The sequence below is a fragment of the Xenopus laevis genome, chromosome 3L (genome assembly GCF_017654675.1).
Source record: "Xenopus laevis strain J_2021 chromosome 3L, Xenopus_laevis_v10.1, whole genome shotgun sequence".
Classification (NCBI taxonomy): Eukaryota; Metazoa; Chordata; class Amphibia; order Anura; family Pipidae; genus Xenopus; species Xenopus laevis.
In genome coordinates, this window is record NC_054375.1 from 149,858,738 (window position 1) to 149,882,374 (window position 23,637).

The window sequence follows — 23,637 nt, forward strand, 5'->3', positions numbered from 1 at the left end:
AAAGATGAGCAATAAAAAGTAACAATAACAATGTGTATCCTTACAGAGCATGTGTTTTCTAGATGGGGTCAGTGACCCCCTATTTGACAGCGGGAAAGAGCCAGAATAATTAAAAAAAACTATATAAAGACCAATGGAAAAGTTGCTTAGAAATATCCATTCTATAACATACTAACAGCAATTTTAAGGTGAACTACCCCTTTAATATTGTAGCACCGCTAAACCGCTTTCTGTTTTTTACAGTTGTCTATAAATTAAGGGGAGTTCCACTCGAGAGACCTCAGTTTATGGACAGTCATAAAGTTCTTTAAATGGATGTTCTAGGTCTCCAGCTATTCTTAGGGGTCCGTTCATATTATCAGCATATGCACTTTATACAGGAACCTTTATTTAGCTTAATGATTTTTGCTGAATATTATACCCTCTCCTGCCAGTGTAGAGGGCACCATGTACCCATGCCATGTGCAGTGGACACTTTCCCTTTACATCTTGTTGCCCATCATTCAAGCCACTGCCAGACTGCAACTGCCAGTAACTATAGCAACTAGAGAGCTACCTAACTGTTGAGCATAACAACTGCCCTGGCCAAAAAAAAAGAAGTAGAGAACCACAAAGAACTAAATGCAGAGTATTCCAGTCTAAGCACCTGATAGGGCAGTTTAAAGGGGTGGTTCACCTTTAAATTAACTCTTAGTATGGTCTCTGACCCCATCTAAAAAACAAATGCTCTGTAAGGCTACAAATGTATTGTTATTGTTACTTTTTATTACTCATCTTTCTATTCAGGATCTCCTATTCATATTCCAGTCTCTTATTCAAATCAATGCATAGTTGCTAGGGGAATTTGGACCCTAGCAAACTGAACTGCTGAATAAAAAAACAAAATATCTATAAAAAAAACCCCCCACAAATAATAAAGAATGTAACCAATTGCAAATTGTCTCAGAATAACACTCTCTAAGGGCAGGACTACACGGCCGATTCCGCCGCGATCCGCCTCGCTGCGAAAAAAGCAGGCGTCATGTCGGATGGGACAGAAATAAGGTAAGCAATTAAATTGTCGCATCGTGTCGCTGCATTGATGCACGCAACACGACACGCTGCGTCTGCATCTGACAGTCGTGTTGCGTCGCATCAACAATGCGACACGATCCGACACTACCATTACTTACCTTGTTTCCGTTGAATCCGAAGTGACGCCTGCGATTTTGCGCAGCGCGTCGGATCACGGCGGAATCGCCCGTGTAGTCCTGCCCTAAGTCATGCTAACAGTTAATCTATAGGCAAAAAACCCCGTTAAGAACTAACTGTGAAGTGGATGGCAGCCTGAAGAACTGACTGCAGAATATACCAACCCAAAGAACTGACTGTAGTGTACAGCAGCTAAAAGAACCAAATGAATATACTAACCTAAACAACCGAGCCTATGAGTAAGTGCCCATTTAGGCACAAAACGCGTTAGGCTTCTTGTATGTCTTAATAACGTCTTTTTATTTACTGATTGACTACTTTGAATTCTAAAGAACTGACTACAACTACAGGTATTGGACCTGTTATCCAGAATGCTCAGGACCTGTTATTCAGAATGCTCGGGACCTGTTATCCACAATGTTCAGGACCTGGGGTTTTCTGGATAAGCAGTCTTTCCGCAATTTGGACCTCCATACCTTAAGTTTGCTGAAAATAATTTTAACATTAAATAAACCCAATAGGCTGGATTAAGTATTAATTTAGGGATGCACCGAATCCACTATTTTGGATTCGGCCGAACCCCTAAATACTTCGCCAAAGATTCAGTCGAATACCGAACCAAATCCTAATTTGCATATGCAAATTAGGGGTGGGAAGGGGAAAACAATTTTTACTTCCTTGTTTTGTGACAAAAAGTCACACGATTTTCCTCCCGTCCCTAATTTGCATATTCAGATTAGGATTTTGTTAGGCCGGGCAGAAGTATTCGGCCAAATCCGAATCCTGCTGAAAAAGGCCGAATCCCGAACCGAATTCTGGATTCGGTGCATCCCTATAATTATATCTTAGTTGGGATCAAGTACAAGCTGCTGTTTTATTATTACCGAGATAATAATAAATTGTTTATTATCCATTTGGATAAAATGGAGTCTATGGGAGACGCCGAGATGGCCTTCCCTTAATTCTGAGCTTTCTGGATTATGGGTTTCCAGATAATTGGTCCCATCTGAATAAACTGACTGCAGTATATACAAAGCTCAAGAAATGACTTCACAGTATGACAAATATACATTACATCAGCAGATAATGTCAGACTAAAGCGCTCACTAGAGTATATGAACCCAACGATTGTTGAAGCGAATTAAATGTAATTCTTATTCATGTGATGCACAAAGACACAGCAGCTACACAGGAGGACAGTACACAATCCCAATGGGTACAATACAGCAGAAACATGAAACCGCAGCACCGCTCTCTAACATCTCTCACAGCCTCATCCAACCCATTCTCTCTTTCTCTCTCTCTCTCTACTCCCTGCAGGGCACTGCATCACATGAACCCCCCTCGCACCTCCCCGTACGGTTTCACATCAAGCTGCGTTTGCCAGCGGGGTCTATAACTGGCAGCGCCTACACACCAACTGCCATCTTGCGCAATACGGGGTGGGATTTTTTTTTGGACCACTCTACAGCTTACGTCTTTCCACCTACAGTCCTCCTGAATCCGAGCGTGAAATCTGAACTGGCACTTTCACTCGATTGGCTGGAAAAGTTTCTTTTTAATGGTAAATAATAAATAGTGCATGGGAAAATTAAAAAGAATCAGCTGCAATGCTCTAATTAGCACAGCTCACACGTTTTTCTTACACGCTTTCTACGCAGGCAGTATTTAACCCCTATAGGGTTTTCATTTATTGGGGAAGATGCAAAAACGGGGAACTAATGCTCAAAGAATTAGGCTAGAAATGCTACACATTATGTTTTGGGGTTCAGTACCAGCCCGGACCACCACAGCCCTTTAGCAATTAGCAGGGAAGATGTGTGCCTCCAAAGCTGCCCCAGTGAGTGGCATAATTATAGGGGTACAGACTCCATAACTGTGGTGGGGTACAGGGGCCCAAAATGAGAGAGGAGAAAGGGTGGGTCATACTGCAATGCTGGCAATATTATAAGTGACCCAAGATTCTATTTGTGGGTCATCCATGATATTGTGCAGTATGGGGGCCTGAACAATTGTTTTGTAGGGGACCCATATATTTCCCTCAACTACTACATTAGTTTCCCATGTTGTTTCTTGCTCTATCACAGCACATGCTCTGGGCTTCTGTCACTTACCTGAGCTTAGGTTGTAGTTATGTGGGCGTCGGCCTGCCTTACGCATAATATTATTGGGTAGCAGGCTGGTTTGGGCTGAACTTCATCCCGCCTGCAACCTTCTACTGCCCCACTTCTGCCTTTATGATGTCCCAGGTATATAAACAGGGGAGCACATAGGGTTAGAGGTTTTGATACGGGTCAATGTGTGGCTTTTAGCTGACCTGCACATCACTATTAGGCTGATTTATTATACATGGCAGCTCAGAAATCACTGCTGTCTGCTTCAGAATTTAATCAGCCCTGTAGCATCAGCTTCTATGCAGGAACCTCATCTTCTGCTTGATGATTTCCAATGTCCCCTAAACCTAGCTTCTCAGCAGCAGCCCAGAGTACACTGAGCATGTGCAGTGCCACTGACACAAAAGACAGCTTAACAAAACCAAGATGGGGAGCGGCTGGGGACAACTTCGAAGGCCTGGGTCATTACTGTTATAGGGCTGCTGTATCTCTAGGCTGTATATATAAAAGTATATAATATGCAGCAAAGTAGGCACATCTGGGTACATATACAGTATGCTATATCTGATAGTGATGTGCGGGTCCAGGTTTTTAGGAGCCGCACCCGACCCTAACCTGCCCTCACCGGCACCCGGCCCAGCTCCTCCATTTAAAGACCCGCACCTGACCAGCCCAATTATAGGCAGGAGCAAATCTATAAACGGAGGAGCCGTAAGCTGGCAGTGTTAGGTCACAGGCGGGGATAGAGGAAGGAACCGCTCAACCAGAACCGGCCCATGACCCAAAGATTTGATGCGGCAGCAGGACCTAACCGGCCGGTCCGTACATCACTAGTATCTGACCATTGCATTCCTAACTGCACCGCCTAATTGCCATCTAATGGGATTGTACACCAGTCTGTAGATACTGCTACCCAAGAGGTCCAACATATGAGGCGCTGGCTAGATCGTTCTGAGGAAGATGGCCAGTGTGCCCAACCAAATCACTCAATGTTGTATTTCTTAAGGAAAGGATTACTATCTTAGTTACTACTAAGGGTTACTGGTGACTATTCCTTTAAATATGAACTTGGCCTTCACGGTTCTTCATTTAACTCTCCAACATGCTTGAAAGTGCAAGTTAAGCCCCGGGGAATTCTTCTCTGTGCCAGTTCTATGTGTCAGCTAACAAGCAGGGCAGCTGTACCGATCCCCATGGACAAATGCTTGTTATTTCCCCCTACGCCTGATCAACCCTCCTTTCCAGTTGCCGCTGGGTTGGCCATGTCCTGAGCATAGCACCCTGCACACTAGCTCCCTTGTGCACACGTTTCTGTCCTCACTGAGAGAAATATAAAGAAACCTACTCCGAGAGGTAAGGCCCAGCGTGAACTTGCATAGCAATCTGCAATATCCTTTATAAACTTTAGTGGGGGTGAATTATAGTTTCTAATGCTCTGCGGCTTCATACAGGAGTTTCAGCAATACCCAGCCTTCAGCCTCTTATATACATTTGCCAGATTCCCCGCCCAATCAAGGGCTTTCAGATTTGCCATCAGGTTAGGACTGGCCTGCCAGGATACCAGAGGATCTCCTGGTTGGCCCCAGTTTGTATAAATTGCAATTAGCCCTTTATTATTTCCACCATAATACTACAGGGTTGCACTGGGCTGGTGGGTCACCGGGAAAAAACCTGGTGGGCCCACCGACTCGGACTGGCTACACCGCCCTAGTAGGACCCTTAGCTGCTCCAGTCCAAACCCCGACTCTGGCTGCAAAAAGGAAGTACAGGTATGGGACCTGTTATCCAGAATGCTCAGGTCCTGAGTACCAAAATAAGATTTAAACGTATTAAACCAAGTAGAATTATTTTGCAGTCAACAAGGATTAATTATATCTTAGTTGGGATCAAGTACAAGCTACTGTTTTATTGTTACTACAGAGAAAAAGGAAATCATTTTTAAAAATGTGGATTATTTAGATAAAATGGAGTCTATGGGAGACGGACTTCCTGTAATTCTGAGCTTTCTGGATGATGGGTTTCTGGATAGCAGATCCCGTATCTGTGATTTTAAAAAATGTGGATTGATTGGAAAAAATGGAGTTTATGGGAGACGCCATTTCTGTAATTCAGAGCTTTCTGGACAACGGTCTTCCGTATACCGTTTTCCATACCTGTATGTATATGGTATGTGTTGTGAGTGGAGGGGGGCGGCTGATTGGAAGATTTTGTGACTGGGGAGGCAGCAGCCCCCCGTGGGCCTAGACACCCCAGTTCGACCATAAGCCTTTATTACCTTTATAACATTTGACACAATCTTTATCTCATAATTGTATTAGTGGGCCCTTGTTGTGTGTATAGGCTGTAAGTGAATAACTGTTTTCATTTCACTAAGTCATACAATAATATCTAATCCTGATTAGATGATGTGGATAAATATAAATACACTCCCTTTGTGTATACCTGTGCCTCGTTTCATCAGACACAAAAGTAAAGAAATGTACCCACACAGTCACACGTTAGAAAAACAATATCATTTACTTAAATACTGAAACATGACACATATAAAAGCATACATCAACGGTCCAGGTTTGTGTTACATTCGCAGTATAAAAAAAAAAAGAGAGAAACAACAGTACATTTCCCAACATTAAAATATGTATATATATTTTTTTCTTCCATTTCCCAAACTTGAGCTTCCAGGAAGCATCTATAAAATACCCAGACATCTGAAAGTACCTTTTTTTTTTTATGTGTGCGCGCACTGTTTCGTTAAATACATAGACGATATATATAATTAGTTTGACGGGGGATTTTTTTTTCTGATACCAGCAGAAGAGAAATCTCATCCCGAAACACCACAAACTTCTAAAAATAACACTCTGCTCGAGTCAAAGTCAGACTATCGCTCTGCAATGATCTGCAGCTCTGCTGAGCAGCAGTGGCCAAGATGAATATATATATATATACAAATGTTATTTCTGTAAACTTAAGTTCAAAAAAATATCTGCTGCATTTGTATAGGCTATATATATATATATTTATATATCCATCCAGTTTTATCCCAATTCCACACATTGCAAAACGCTTTATAAAGGAATGCATACTGTCCATAAAGTAGGTCTATTGAGTGCAGCATTGAATCAGTACTGAGATACTCCACATCATTATACAGTGCAACATGTTCAGTATCAGTGTAATAGACACCCTTTCGTTTGATCAGGCACATGGATGCACCTATTACACAGAATACAAACATTTATAATGGTCCCTTTTTCCCCCCATCCCCCACTCATAAGATGCAGTCACATGACTATCTGTAATACAATCACCTTCCTCATTTTTCACATTATGTTGTTCTGATTCTAATAAAGATAAATGTAAGTGCTGGGTTTAGGGACATCAATGAGGTTGATCAATGTTGCTGCAGCCCCACCCCCCCACAAAAGTGTTAAGCAACACATCTGCAAAGACACACACACACACGTGCTCATGTAACGAAACTGTGCAAATTTGCCCCGTGCAGTAACCCATAGCAGCCAATCATATTCAGTGGTTCTAAAGAGACCACAGCAGGTTGCCGATTGGTTGCTTTTGGTTACAGCCCTGGAGAAAATGTGTGTCTGTGTTACTACCTGAGCCCGTGTCACAGTTTATACTAAAGTAACTTCGTTTTCAGACATTAAGTGCAAGTTCTTCTCCTATGTCCAACTAAAGTCTTTAGCCGGAGCAGCGACAATAGGATAGGAAGCGTGGAGTGTCTGTAGAAGGGCTCCGATACTCCTCCAGAATGTAACAGCAGAATGTTTCAGGCTACTGCTGTCTCATATCAGATGTCTCTGTTTAGGTCTCCTGTGCTTACAAATGCCTTGGTTACTGGAGTAGATGAATGAACGGAAGGAGATAAGCACCTGCTAGGGAGCTCAGAGTTCATCTTTATTCTTTGCCTCCCTTCCTCAGTCCACCAGTGTTCTCAGAAAACCTGATGTCCCTTCCCAGTTAGCAGAAGCTGGCAACCATGGCGGGCATGTTCTCTCACCCTCACCTTCAGCTGCTCTACTTGCTCTCTGAGGGCCCCGGCTGTGCCACTTAGGCCACTGTTCTCATTTTTTAGCTCCCTCACCTTTTCTTCCAGCCGGGCGATTCTCTCCAGCTTTCGTTTGCGGCACTTGGTGGCGGCCAGGCGGTTCCTTAGCCTCTTTCTGTCCACCTTGATTCTCTCCTGCTCCTCCATGTTGATGGGGGACAGTGGTGTGGGAGACCCTTCCCTGCTGTCTACCCTTCCTCCGTTTGTATCAGGCACAGTCTGTGGCTCTTCTTTAAAGGGTGAAGCCCCATAGACACCATGAGTCTGTGGTAAATAGTTAATTGTTGCCGAGGGTTGACGGTAGCAGCTTGGGTGATAATTAGCCAGGTTGGCGTAAACAGCAGTGTCCCCATAGATGTTGCTACCAGCAGGGGAGGCAGCGCTCCCACCCAGAGGAATAGAGCCCCCACCTAATGACACGTTGGGAGGGCAATCACGGTTCATCTTGTGCAGGTCATCGAGGGCCTTAACGAACCCATCCACAAAGCCTTCTTGCTCCTCTGTTATGCCACTGCCTCGGGAGTAGTAGAGTTGCCCTCCGTTAGGACCACTTATGACCCCAGGGCCACTGTGGATGATCATTCTTTCAAGCTCTGGGGCAGCCATTTTCAGGCTGGATGGTGGAGTGTGGTGGGAGGCAAGCGATGAGGAGTCTTGATGTGTATAGAAGGGCAAGTCGTGCTTTGCAATCCGGTAGGATTCAGTCAGGTGCCCCAGGGTGGGTTTCATGAGGCCGGCGTCTGGCCGAGAGTAGGCTGACAACAAGGAGTCATCATGGTAGAAAGGCTGCTCCATCTTGGAGCACATGGAAGAGGTTTATAGAACTGGTTCACACAGGCAAAGTGTTGGAAGTGTTGCTATCCAAGCCTGAGGGCAGTTCAGAGTCAGTCAGTCCTGTAGAGTCCCTGACAAAAAAGGGCAGTGCTGGAATCACCACAGTCTTCCCTAAGCAAAGGACAAAGTCTCTGCAACAGTGTGGGAGCCGGTGACAGGACAAAATGCAGGCAGTCTGGTGTTCATACAGACGCTCTTGCCTGGATCAGCTCCGTATCCGACTGCCTCCACCCGCGGATCGTTGTCTTTCTGACAACTCTCTACAGGCGCCACAAGCCTTTATACGCCGGTCCCGCCCCCCGGAAGAATCGAATCTGCGGCTGATTGGCCGGCTGTCTGTAAACGTCAGTCGCGACGTGGAAGAGAGCGGGAAGGGGGGTCAGGGGCGTGACGTCAGTGCCAGGAAGCTCGTGCTGCTTGTAAACAGGAGAAATGGATGGGGGAGGGGAGGGGAACCTGTGAGGGAGACCAGGGTGTCTGAGCTATTGTTTCTGTGCACTTATTCACCTTCATACAGGAACTCGGCTCTATATTATATGTTATATACACAACGAGCTGATCTGACAGGATTTTCATATTGGAAATATTCCATCAGCTGATTTTCCATTTTAAAACTGCCAATGTACCTTATTTATACATCTTTTTGTCCTGGCACACGACTTTTAGCAGCTGTGCACCTGTCTGGACTCTGTATATTTATATTCATAGACACGTCAAACGGGAGAACTCGGAGCAACAGCAAACGCCTGGTCTCTGCTAAAAAATCAACTGGGTGTGAAAGAGAAAATCTTTGGGCTCCTAACGGTGGCCATATCAAGTTTGTCAAGGTTGTTAAACGAGCGGATCTTAACCCGGTATGCCCACTGAAGGTGGGGCGATATCAGACTAAGCCGATCATTCAGCTCTAGGGCCAAACGATTAGATTACAATGAAGGAAATGGGCTCCAACTGGATGAGGATCGTATCAACAAGCCAATGCGGTCCTCAATCGCCGAAAAAAATCAAACCTCCTGATCGATATCTGCCCGATTTTTTGTCTAAAGGACTAAACCCTTAATTAAAAAACCCTACCCTATACAGACCCCCCTCCCTGCTCCCCCCAGCTTAGCTGTTACCTCTGTCGGTGCAGATTCAGGGCATCAGAGTTCACGCCCGCCATATTCTTTCTATGTCTTCTTCAGGAGGAAAGTGCTGTATTGGCGCATGCACAGTTGGAGCAGTCTTCGGGTTTTTGACAACTGCGCATGTGCCGAAATTGACGGAAATCGATGAAGCGCTGGAAGAAGACCCAAAGATTACCGAAAACAAGATGTCGCCTGTGAACTCCAATGCCCTGAATCTGCACCGAAGGGTAAGTAAAGAGTTAGGACATCGGAGTTCACAGGCGACATCTTCTAAAATACCGGCCAGGTGGCAACCCAAGGGCCCACTAGGGCTGCAATACCAAGGGCCCTCCCTTGGAACCTCTAGGGCCCTCCTGCCGACACCCACCAAGCACATAACTGCCGTGTGTGTGCTGTGTTGTGTACCACTCATTAACTTTGTGGGGGGCCATTTGAGGCAGCATGCCCAGTCCGACCCTGCTGTCGGATTACGATAATATCAGGGCGTACCTACCGCCACCCAATCCCTAGAGGAAGCTGCTTCATCTGTAGTTACGCCGCTGGATATCTATTGCCTATCTAACAATATTCATGGATGACTGCCAATGGGACATAACTTTTGTACAGTTGTATGGTCAGAACATCGTCTCATTTGTGATTTTTCCTACCTTAATTCTACAGTTTTAATCTGAATGTTAGTTTTACATTGTGGCATTAAAATGTACAATCGATATCCGAACGTTTGCCATATGACGAATAAAAGCTGAACATGTATGGCCAGCTTAAAATTCTAATTAAAATGAGATATGAGATAAAATGAGATATGTCATTCTAAATCAGTTATGAGAAACCAGTGTTCCAGAGCTCCATGCGCTGCTCAGATCAGGGCCGGAACTAGGGGTAGGCAGAAGAGGCAGCTGCCTAGGGCGCAATGATTAGAGGGCAGCTATCGCTTCTGCCTACCCCTAGACCGGACTCATCTGGAATTTAGCGTAGGCAATGTCCCCCTGAAGGATATTGTGCCTGCACGCGAGCAGCATTACTGCGCATGTGTGAGCGTCGTTATAGATCAATCCTGCGTCATTATTGCGCATGCGCGCCAGCGTTGTTACTGAGCATTCGCGTGTGATGGGGGAAGGGAGGGCGGCGAGCTAGCAGCTGGGTTGCCTTGGGCGCCCGGGTTGCCTGGCCCACCTCTGGCTCAGATCCACCATTTTGGCAGCCATGTTTAACCCATCTCAGTTTTAAACCAAACCTTGGCAGGATGAATCCATTCCCATAACAAAAGATAACCTATAGCTCTATGTAAAATCTCGAAGTTGCAGCAAATTTCCATGTTTCATGCCAGTGAATAAATTTGCGAAACTGGTGTAAAAAAAATTTGGACATGCAACGGAAAAGTTGCTCGCATCGTAACCGTCGCACGTCAACATTATTCAGATGCCCATTGACTTTAACTCTGGCGTCAAAATTGATGCAGGGTCAAAATTCGAGTTTCGGAAATGGGAGAAATTTGGCCATCACTTAATATATATATGTGTGTGTGTGTGTAAATCATTACTTGTTTAGGCAGATCCTCCCCTCATCTTTGGTTATTAGGGATTCCTGTAGTTCAGAGGATGGTGAAGGCTGGGATTATCACTCCCAGAAACGTAAACATAAAACATCTCAAAACATTTTTCTGGTTCCTTCATATAATCCTTTCCCCAGATGAAAGAGGCTTTCAGGATTAACCACGCTATATTCTATATTTGTATTCCAGCAATTGTGTGACTATAACATTTTACTGTTTTAGAGAAGTCAAATGTTAGTCAGTGGTTGAACCCCTTTCAACCAAACACCTGCATACTGACATCTGAACTCTAGCGGGACTGCAACTCCCAGCATCATGGACTTGACTATTGAGGTAGTATACCCTGTGACTGCTGGGAGGTTTAGCAGATTTAGAGAAACAGTGGGGCACTGCCCTAAATGCAGTTTCAGTCTATGCTTAAGTAAAAGTTCCTAAGTTTAGGGGGCCCTAAAATTATTTTGTCATAGGGGCTCAGTAATTTCTAGTTATGGCACTGCCCAACATCTTTCTGTCAGACAGCGCAGTGGACCCTGTATTGTTGTAAACTGGTTATGTCCCCCTATTTGCCGCTCAGTAATATGCAAGGGTGAGCTCCACCAGTCCTGTTTGAAGATATTACCTATCCTGGCTGCTCCTTTCCCTCGGGCATGTGACTCTGCTTGGAATCCGGATGCGCCGCGCCCTATTTGGAGGCTTAATTATGTGCCAGGCTTTTTCATACTTGGCATTCCAACGCTGGCATCCTGTAGGACCGGCCTTTGCCTCCTGTCACCACCTGTCACAACCCCACTACATTAAACTCCACTCCCCTGTCACTCTCAGCATTGCCTTATTGGTCTGCTGCTTATCTACATTGTTGTGAGGATCATTTTATTTATGAGCCTGTGAGAGAGGATTCTTCCTCCCACATTGTCATTACATGCGTTCATCAGAACTAAGCTGGAACGAGATGTTTTCAGCTCTAATCTGTTGTTGAACTATAACTTTCAGCATTCCTAACAACCAATACTACTTTGCCTTACTATACACGCTAGCCCCTGCACTTAACACCATTCTTCCTTGCTATAAACTTACTATGCATACTGTTCAGCTCTTTCTCATCCTTACTACCACACACTTGCTCCCACACTTACAGCGCTTTCCCCTGACACCATCAAAATCAGAAAGCGAAAGTGTTTTTTTTACCCAAAAGGTGTTTTTTCCCTTATAAAACAGCTGTGATGTCAGATTTTCAGCCCCACACCCACATTATTGAATTTCACATGCTTTTTTCCCCTTTAGAATTATTTATTAATATACACACTTTTTTTGTTTCCTGATATGTACAAATATACTGCTCTGGACTGCGCCGGCAAAAACCCAGTGGGCTCTGTTGGCCCAGACCAGCTCCCTACGGGCACCTGAGATTGCATGCCGCCATAAGAAGGTACACACTGGGGGGGGGGTTGGGCCCTTAATGTGGCAGCCCCGGTGGGCCCAAACCCCTGTATGTGCACCTGTATGTTAGTTTGTATGTTATATCTATCCTATGGGGAGATGTTGTGTTTCACTCCAAACTGGTATTGGAAACTATAACATACATTTTGTACCCATGGGATTTAGAGAACATATAGGTTATTTATCAAGCTCCGAATATCCGAACCTCGAATAATTCGTAGTTTTCGTAGCAAAAAAACCCTACGAATTATTCGAGATTTATTAAAGTCAAATGGTCTAAAAAATCAGAATCCGAAACCCCAGCATCTCAAAGCTATCAAGTCAATGCGGAAGGTCCCAGTGTCTATGCTGATGTCTGTACCGATATGCAATGATTTCGGGGCTTCATAGCAAAAAGCTCCACAACTCTGAACATTTTTTAGTTTTTGCGAAAAACTTCGAACGATTCGGAGTTTTCAGGGAAAGCTAAGAAGTTTTCAGAGTTTTGCCCGACCCTATTTTTTCTGGCTTTTTTCTTCATAGATAAGGTCCGTTCGGGAATTCGGAGTTGCTCGGAGTTGGATATTAGAAATACTGAGATAAATTCGGACCTTGATAAATAACCCCCATAGATTCGCATTAGACAAATGTAAGAATGTTTCCTATTTGAGACTATTGGGCACAAGTGAATGGATTTCCTGTGTGACTCTATAAAGGTAACATGGAGTACAAGAAGGTCAGGGAAGAGAGTTTCTGTAGTGCAAATTGGGAGAGGTCATTGGAACAAGCCGATACCTGCACAGGTTGCACCCACCTCCCTGTTTATGTGCTGAGTTAGGAACACACCCTGTACTGACACGACAGTCTCACCTTGTCAGGGACGTGCGCTGATAGGGAAGCTTGGAGCAACCATTACTGCAACAAGATCCTGCCAGTATTTTCCAAGGGTAATGTAGGGTCACAGACAGGCGGAGGCTAAGGAATTGTGGCCTTGGGCAAGTCACTTCAATCTTGCTTTGACTCTATCTCTATACTTCCAATTGTGTTTGAGCATATGCAATTGGCCCGGATCCTATACAATGAACATTGGCTGATATGGTGCATTAGTGGATACAATTTAAATGCATTTTGGGGCAATCCAGGCCACTCAGGGATTTTATAGAATAATTATTATCAGTATCCCTGCAAAGCAGAAAGTCACACAACAGAAAGCAGACCTGTCATTAAATAACATTAAATAAAACGTGAGTAAGTCTGTGTGTACTTCTCCACGGGGCAGATTAACTTCGGCCCTAGTAATGCTGTACCATACCTCTCAACTGTCCCGTTTTCAGCGGGACAGTCCTGCTTTTGACAGCTCAACAAGTTTGTACTGAAAAGTCCCAACTTTCTCTGCACTGAACAGCCAGAAAAGTATACAAAGCTTCTAACTTAATAAGCAAACAAGTAATTGTAACAATTTAGATAAGGAGGTCCCTTGGTAAAAGTTAGGGTAGAACTAAACGGGCGTTTGGAATCCGATACCTTTTGTTCCGACGCGAGGGAGCGTCGGATGCGCCGAATCTAAGGTAAGTAATGTTGGACGGTGTCGCAGCATGCATCCGACCCGACTGTCAGATGCGAATGCTGCATGTTGCGTCTTCATCCGACAGTCATGTTGGATGCACGCTGCGACAACGTCCGACATTCCTATCACTTACCTTAGATTCGGCTCATTCAACGTGACGCCAGCGCTTCCTCGCATCGGAACATAGGTATCGCATTCAAAACGGCTGTGTAGTTCTACCTATAGACTCACAGCTTAAAGGGCAATTCACCTTCATTAACAAAACTGTAATAACTGAATACACAGAAATATGTTCAAATTTTCATAACCTGCCAAATTTTGTAAAATGAACATGGTAATTAAGGGGTGTGGCCACAAAAATGGGCGTTTGTTCCTCTTTTTATTTCCAAAACGTTGGGAGGAATGCTGTACAAAAATAATATGGAGACTGTCCCTCCCACTGCAGGGTGATACAGTGACACAGACAGGGGGGAACTATGGGACATGAGTCTGTTCCTCCCACTGCAGGGTGATACAGTGACACAGACAGGAGGGAACTATGGGACATGAGTCTGTCCCTCCCACTGCAGGGTGATACAGTGACACAGACAGGAGGGAACTATGGGACATGAGCCTGTCCCTTCCACTGCAGGGTGATACAGTGACACAGACAGGAGGGAACTATGGGACATGAGTCTGTCCCTCCCACTGCAGGGTGATACAGTGACACAGACAGGAGGGAACTATGGGACATGAGTCTGTCCCTCCCACTGCAGGGTGATACAGTGACACAGACGGGAGGGAACTATGGGACATGAGTTTGTCCCTCCCACTGCAGGGTGATACAGTGACACAGACAGGAGGGAACTATGGGACATGAGTCTGTCCCTCCCACTGCAGGGTGATACAGTGACACAGACAGGAGGGAACTATGGGACATGAGTCTGTCCCTCCCACTGCAGGGTGATACAGTGACACAGACGGGAGGGAACTATGGGACATGAGTTTGTCCCTCCCACTGCAGGGTGATACAGTGACACAGACAGGAGGGAACTATGGGACATGAGTCTGTCCCTCCCACTATAGGGTGATACAGTGACACAGACAGGAGGGAACTATGGGACATGAGTCTGTCCCTCCCACTATAGGGTGATACAGTGACACAGACAGGAGGGAACTATGGGACATGAGTCTGTCCCTCCCACTGCAGGGTGATACAGTGACACAGACAGGAGGGAACTATGGGACATGAGTCTGTCCCTCCCACTATAGGGTGATACAGTGACACAGACAGGAGGGAACTATGGGACATGAGTCTGTCCCTCCCACTATAGGGTGTCCCAGAGATGCAGCGAGGAGAGAGATTTGAAGAGTGGAATTTTCCTTTTGCATAGTACAAGCAAGGTATATCAGATGGCTACATAGTGCCTCATATAGGGTTAGCACCTTTTCTGGAAAAATAATACTGGCTTTCTTATATATTTATCTATCTTCCTTAATAGTAACATTAACATCAAGTAAAATCTTTACTAGCCAGACTGGTATCCCCAAATAAAAGTCAGTTGCCGTAACCTCTCACCAGTATATCTCAGGTCTTTTATGCTCCCAGTGCTTCTCCAATCCTATTTATATCGCATGACACAAGCGGGAAGTGATGGGGAGGGTAAGGGGGGGAAATGAGTGGTAGATCGATCCGTTAACTCTTTCTTGTCCAGAAGAATTGTTAGAGATTTCCTTACTGACATCTTTAGCAAATGCACTGCTAATGCATACAGTAGGTATCCAGTAGTATATTTATGGGGTCTGTAGCCCTATACATGCAATAAATGCCCTCTTCCTTATGCCATGCTGCTGGGTCAGTCAGTGCATGTGTATTTCATGGTAAAGGGAGGTTGTAACATTTAAATAAACACAACATACAAGTAATTAGGATGGAGACGGGTCGCAGCTTTATTAAATTCAATAACTGAATTAACACATAACCATGTAATAATATCATATATTTTAACCCCTTAGCCAACCCCTGCTCTTAACCTAAACCCAGCAGGCTGACTATATAGTTGAATAAGTATCCCAGCCTTTAATTCCCTAGCCATGGGATAACTGACTAAATGTTCTCTTCACTTTCCTCCAGCTGCGATAATAATTTATTTATTTATTTTTTATACTCTCTCTCTTCTTATTTCACAAAACATCAATTAATATGGGTGGGTGGGGGAACCTCTCTCCAGACAGCGCTGAGGTAACAACAGGTTATAATCCCCTCATGCACCTCTATTTATACCTTATTTTCCCGCCACTCTCACCACACTCCCTTTGGACCAATCAAAGCCCTTCGGATCATACCACTATGTTTAAACCCAGAAACACTAAAATACCCCAATAACAACCCCCTTCCCATGTGGTTGAAGGGCCTAATCGTCCTTTCACCCTTCAGAAATCATATTTAATATGTGCCCAGCTAGTAGGACTGACACCAGATTTTTAACTATAAAGGCACTCTAATCGAAACAGTTGTAGCACCACAGGTTGGACATGCCTCGTATAGATTCTTTACTACCAAAAATATACAATAACAGCAGTTAGTAAAGCCTACCTAACAAATTTTGACAGTCTCCATTTTTCTTGGTGTGGGAAATGACTAGGGACAGGCAGCTAAGAGAAATGCTTTTAGATATCTGTCTATTTACTTGACACCATAAAAACAATACACTTTAGGCTCCAGCACTGAATGTGACTTAATGACCACTAAAAATCTGATTGGTTGCTGTGGGTTACAAGACCCGTGCAAAATGTTACTGCCTTACTCCGGCAGACTTATACTACATTCCAAATGAACAAAACACTGGTTTAGCAAGTTTACATTATATAAGCCAGGTAACCATGTGTTGGTGATGAAGCACAGCAATAAATGATGATCATGGTAGTTTAACTTTAATGCCGAAGGATGTTACCTCCCAAATAGAACATTCCCCAATAAAACACTCCTTCCAGATTGAAGTAACTTAGTACTGTTGCTATGCCTAGAGAAGTGGCTTACCCAGCACTGTATATACAAGTAGCATTAAATCAGAATATACTGTACATAGAGGGCAATGATAAGCAGTTTCTGTACTGAACAATACAAAGGAAATTGGCTTTTCTGGAAATAATGGTTGCTGTCATTAAAAAAATTGTTTACTTATGGGGGAAAATATTTATTTAAGAACAGATGGGGCAATGTATACTATGGACCCCTTTCTGTTGTACCGATGATGTCTAATCACTGTGTAAATGTGTTGGCGCTATAGAAATAATAGACAATAATAATAACAACCCATTGTCTCACAAAGCAGCAGGTCTGTCTTGCTTTGTGGCCAAGTCTCTAGCTATTTTTATTAGAGCATTCAGACAGCAGTTGTCTGAGATCCTATCTGAAACCCATTATTTTAACACTGTGGATTTGTAGGATTAATTGAATTGAGAGAAGAAAGTTTAGAGAGGCAAGGGAAACAATACTATATCATATACATATATATATGAAAAATAGCTTGAAAAAAAAAGATATATATATATATATATATATATATATATATATATATATATATATATATGAAAAATAGCTTGAAAAAAAAAGATAAAGTTTATTTATTCTTCCAATGTTTTGGTCTTCCTTGAGACCTTTGTCAAGGTATCAACAGAGTGAAAAGGTTATAAGGTTTGAAATTTTCACGCTGTTGTTAACTTGACAAAGGTCCCAGGGAAGACAGAAAAGTTGGAAGAGTAAAATAAACTTTATGTCTGTTCACCATATTTTAAAGTCCTGTGAGTGTTTGCTGTACTTATATTCTATATACTGTATGTGTATCTATCTATATATCTATATATATATATCTATATCTATATATATATCTCTATATCTATATATATATCTCTATATCTATATATATATCTCTATATATATATATCTATATATATATATATATATCTATCATATATATATATATATATATATATATATATATATATATATATATATATATATATATATATATATATATATATATATACACACACACACATACAGTAAATAGAATATAAGTACAGGTGACGGAGTGCGGGTACCATCCATATCATTATTATTATTATATATGGATGCACCGAATACCGATCCCTAATTTGCATATGCAAATTAGGGATAAGCAGGGTGAAAGAGAACCGTATTTGCAGCATGTGTTTAAAATTTCCTTTACTTCCTAGTGTGTTCGATGAAAATTCACATGATTTTAAGGATTCCAATTCAGCCAAATCCTGCTAAAAAAGGTCAAATCCTGGTTGAATACTAGATTCGGTGCATCCCTAATATACATATACAAATATAGAACCACCCCTTACCAATATGTTTTAAAATACTATTGAATAGTTACAAAGAAATTTCAGGATGATGTACCATGAAATGGGAGATGGACGAGCAGAACTCAACAGAAGAAAAGGGGATAGTAAGTGAGAGTACATATGGAAAGACATTTGTGGCACGGATATGTAACACTATAGGAGAAATTGTATAAAAGGCAAGGAAAATATGTCTGCTCAACCAACACAACATATAACAAATATGTTATTCAAACATAATAGATAGGCTGGGATGCACACATAGAAGGAAAGGGTTAATCCTGTGGTAACCGGCAGGGTGAGGATAGTCTGATTCATCATCAAAATTCCCAGTCTGCAGATGGCCTCCCCCACCGCACTGAGATCTGTACCACAGACAGCCTGCAGGCACTGTTCAGGGGAACGGCTATGGGGTCTGCCATTTTGTATGTGTTAGTGTGCCCACAGTCATGTCACGTTGTTACTCCTAGGGCAGGAATTGGGGCAAGGTATTGCGTGCCAATAATACTATCACAATGGTTCTGGTATACAGCTCCTGGATGTATAAAAGACAGAGAGCCGGGAATTGTAGACTGACAAAATGTAGGGACACCAGGTGGGGCATCACTGGTCTATGAGGTGTGGCAGCCATATTGTTTTTTCAGTCAGATAGTTTTGTTTGATTTCTGACTGAGCAAAACAATTTAAATATCAGATGCCGCATAGACCTGCAATCTGTGTGTGTACTTGACTGTGCCCTGAACATGCTCCATTATACTAAAATAATGGAGCCACAGGTCCCCTGACTGAAATACCCCCTGTACCCCGCTGATGACGACCCTGTTTGTAACTGTGTGGAACATTTTAATGGAGGAAGGTACAACGTTTGCACCTAATCTAGTAACCTGTAACATTCAATGAGATTTTCCTATTCCATCGGTAGCCTAGTAAACAGTCGCTGCTGTCTGGTTGCTAGGGCTGACTACATGTGGAAAAAAAACATTTCCTTGTGTTCAGGGGCACACCTACCATTAGTACAGCAGGTTAAACGAACAACTAATTTCTTTCTAAATATGGAAATATGGAGTTTCCAGTGAAACAGTGGCAGACCCAGGTCCGGACTGGGAGTCAAAATAGGCCCTGGCATTCCAAGTACACAGAGGCCCCAAAAGCCTCCCACCAGCCCACTATATAGTGACTGTCTATGGCCCCTCTGGCATTTACTACAACCCACAGATTGCCAGTCCGGGCCTGGGCAGACCCATATTGGCAATTTGGAAACTGGTAAATACCAGAGGGGCTGCTGTACATTGTTGTAGACCAACACTTTATACTGGCTTTGTGCCAAGGCCTAGCCAGAGCTACAAAAGACGGTGCACCAAGGTAGAAGGGCAGAGGGTTCCTGAGCTGACAAACTTTGTGTAAATGAGGGGTACCTACAGGTTGCCACTTTTTCTGGAAAAAATACCTCCCAACTGTCCCGATTTTGACAGCTCAACCTGCAATCTCGGATTGTTGCTGAAATGTCCAGACTTTCTCTTTGATCTCTTGCACTGAACAGCCAGAAGAAGATACAATGTTTCTAAAAACTTAATTGCCTTTTGGCAGAGAGTCCAGAATACGTGGCAGCTGCACTTAGATATATTAGTAACAATTTAAGATAAGCAAAGAAACAATTGTAACAATTTAAGATAAGCCGGTGTGACTTGCATCTTAAAGGGCAATTCACCTTCATTAGCAAAACTGTAATAACATAAAACCTGACCCGAATCCCCCAGAAATGTGTTCAAGCTTTCCATTACCTGCAATTACCAAGCACCATTTTAGGTATATATTAAAAAGATTTGTTTTGTAACTTGGGTCACACAGGCCCTAATGCAGGATTTCAACCCCTCCCCCAGCATGAGTAATCACCTTTAAGGGCAGAGTCACACGTGTAGATTCGCAGAGATTTAGTCACCCGGCGTCAAATCGCCTCTTCTTCGGGCGACTAATCTCCCTTAACTGCCTCTCGAGGAAACTTCGGTCGATTTCGGAAAAAGAATCGCTCTGAGTGCCATCCCTCCGGCGATTTAGATTGTAGCCGGGCAGGAAGGCAGTTTGGGGACTAGGCTACAAATGTTTTGTTATTGTTACTTTGTATTGCTCATCTTACTATTCAGGCCTCTCTTATTCATATTCCAGTCTCTTATTCAAATCAATGCATGGTTGCTAGGGGAATTTGGACCCTAGCAACCAGATGGCTGAAATTGCAAACTGAAGAGCTGCTGAATAAAAATCTAAATAACTCAACAACCACAAATAATAAAAAATGAAAACTAATTGCAAATTGTCTCAGAATATCACTCTCTGCAACAAACTGACAGTTAACTCAAAGGTGAACAACCCCAAAATTAAGGTCCTTCTATTATTTTGCATTGTCCCATCTCCTGTGGGCCCCATGAGGGTGAGGGCCTGGGTGTGATCTTACCCCCAGAGTAGTTCTGCGACTGAATTTTTAACAAATAAAGTGTCATTATTACATCCCCTTCTTTCAGGGCCCAAGAAAAATGCCCTCGCTTCTTCACCCTAAAACCAGCACCCCGAATCTATATAATGATGATATATTGCACAAATGTATTGAAATTCCCCATCAGTTATGGTCCTCTTTAATACTGAGCTTCCTAGCAGCCTCTGGGTTAAACATCTCTACAGTCACATTATATCGCCCCATCCCCTTATTTCTGTTATCTTTGAGAAATTAGGCTTTATTTAGACATTATGACAGGGAGGTTAGTCGGCATCTCTGCAAATTCTCCTTCAGTAGGATTATTCATGGTTGAGTAGTGTACGTGCACGCTCATATGGGGAATTCTCTGCTAGCCACTCTGGTTCGTTAACATGCATTTTATAATTCACTAGGGAGATCGCAGAAACCCAACACATATTTTCTGTAAGTTAAAGAAAAAAATCCCTTTTTTTTGCTCCAAGAAGCACGGCTGGGAAGACATATGTAGAGATATTCTAAATACAATTGAAATCTTGTGTATATCTTATTATCTGAATATTAACTCATATTGAGTTTGTTATTCCGAACTTGGGAATCATGTATTTCTGTGACTGTGACTCACTCACCTCGGGGGGTGACCTGTGTGTGTATGGGGGGTCAGTCCCTGAGAGGTGAGTCACATGTCCCAGACAAGGCAGGGTGTGTGTGTATATATTTGAGGATATGTCTGTCTGTCTGTGTGTCCTGGGAATGGAGGGAGTTGTGATTCCAGACACACACGCATAAAAAACAAGTTTTCTTCCTGGAAAGGAAATGCTTTGTCTGGAAGACACAGCTGGGATAAATATAATATATGTACTATATATGCAGGGGGCAAATATATGCCCAGTAAGAGGAAGGTGGCAGCATCTGTATAGAGGGAGGCCAGTACAGAATATGAATTCAGAACATTCATTTAGCCTTAGGATACCGCCTGGTTCTACATAAAGCAGTGCAGTCTGCAGCAGGGAAGAGCGAACATCCATTCATTATGTTGATTTAAAGGGTTTTTTCACCTTTAAATTAACTTTTAGTATAATGTAGAGAATGATATTTTAAAGGTGAAACAAACCCCTTATTAAAAAAAACCCTACACCATATAGACCCCCAGCTTAGCTGCTCCCCTGGTTTGTTTCTCCTTTAAGAGAATTTGCAATTGGTTTTCATTTTTTATGTTTATGGTTTTTCAGTTTTTATTCAACAGCTCTTCAGTCTGCAATTTCAGCAATGTGGTTGCTAGGGTTCAAAACACCCTAGCAACCATGCATGGATTTGAATAAGAGACTGGAATATAAATAGGATAGAAGGATGAATAATAAAAAGAAAGAGGAATAGAAAGATGAATAATAAAAAAAGTAGCGCTAAACAATAAACGTGTAGCTTTACGGAGCATTCGTTTTTTAGATGGGGTCAGTGACATTTAAAAGCTGGAAGGAGTCACAAGAAGAAGGAAAATAATTCAAAAACCAATTGAAATGTTGCCTAGGATAAACAATTCTAAAAAATACTAAACATTTATTCAAAGGTGAACCACCCATTTAAGATTCTAACAGTTTTAATGAGGTGATGCGGCAGCTAATAGTGGTCATTTACAAAAGCAGGTGCTGGGTGTAATTTCAGGTGCAATTCACCTGCATATGATTTCTTAGTAGGCTCCCTGGAATTACTGCCACCTTCAAGCTGGCAGTAGCTGTAGGGTTCCCTTGTGTTAATAGGCACACTGGGATGGACAAACCAGCACCGAGCGCAACTATAGCCAACTATACTTTGGACGCAAGTATACTTGGAATACTGTTCATTATTGTGAGACCACAACTGCAGCTGTGGTGGTTAATAAGCCCTATTGTATCTTGGGTAACTAGATGATGTTGGGACTACATGTCCCAGCCTCCTCACCTCCAACACATGAATAAGGGTTAAAGAATGCTGATAGCTGTAGCTAAGGCAGAAAAACATTGGTGGCGTAAACAGTGAGCCTGCCTGATGCTGCCCAAGCTTGAAAATGCCTACATGAGCATTTTAAATTACACCCATCCATTGTACAGTGCTGTGGAATATGGTGGACTTTTATAAATACTTGTTAATAATAATAATAATAATAATAATAATGATTTTGTTCTAAGCAACTTCACCATATGCATTCATTACAAATGTTGCTACTGAAAGCAGTACCTATTATCTATTCTCTACACTGCTGGTTTTGACTACTGAAACAATGAAGCAGCAGCCAGCTTATTTACAGACCTGTGAAGAAGCCTGCAGAGCATCGTGTAAAATGAGTCTTTACTAGTGGAGAGCTGGCCTCTGCTACATTGTTTCAAGAGTCAGAACTAGCAGTGCTGACCTGAAGGACAAACAAACACTGCTGTGTATAGCAATTGCATTTCCAAATAACTTCTAAACCATCCAAAGTGCTTCATTCTTTTAAACTGGAAAGTTGCTTTGAACAATATTTTCTTCCATTAGGCAATATTTTATTTTTGGCTTTACTCCCCCTTTAAAAAAAATGGCAAGAGGACCAGAAGAAGCTTTCAAACGCTACTTGAAAGGGTTAATCATGTGATAAAAAATGTATAAATGCACATGCAGTCACTTTCTAAGGGGGTTTCCGGGAGGGGTAGAGATCACTGGGCGGAAACTCTGTGGGTCTGAGCTTGGTCAGTGTGAATTGGACTCCAAGGGACTGGGTGGCTGTAAATTCCCAGAATCCAGATGGACAGAGCTGGAGAGAGTCCCAGAGCTGTAGGGAAGGAAGGATGAAGCCTGTAGAAGAGGGGGGGAGAGTCACTGGAGATGAGGAAGTGAAAGAAAGAGAAGAACAAAAAAAGGAGGTAAAGAGCAAAGGAAGGAGATAAAAATAGAGGAAAAGGAGGAACTGGAGACAGTGACGGCAGCCATTGCCTCAAATAACCCAGGG

The 23,637-nt window shown here is 43.0% G+C and overlaps 1 protein-coding gene across 1 annotated transcript; it reads right to left on the reverse strand.

Annotated features, from left to right (window-relative positions):
• Positions 1-5,799: 5,799 nt before the first annotated feature.
• junb.L (jun B proto-oncogene L homeolog) lies at positions 5,800-8,433 on the reverse strand. The gene is given in 1 exon segment (NM_001091590.1): positions 5,800-8,433. A coding segment is annotated over 1 exon segment (909 nt). The 5' UTR covers positions 8,167-8,433; the 3' UTR covers positions 5,800-7,257.
• Positions 8,434-23,637: the final 15,204 nt, after the last annotated feature.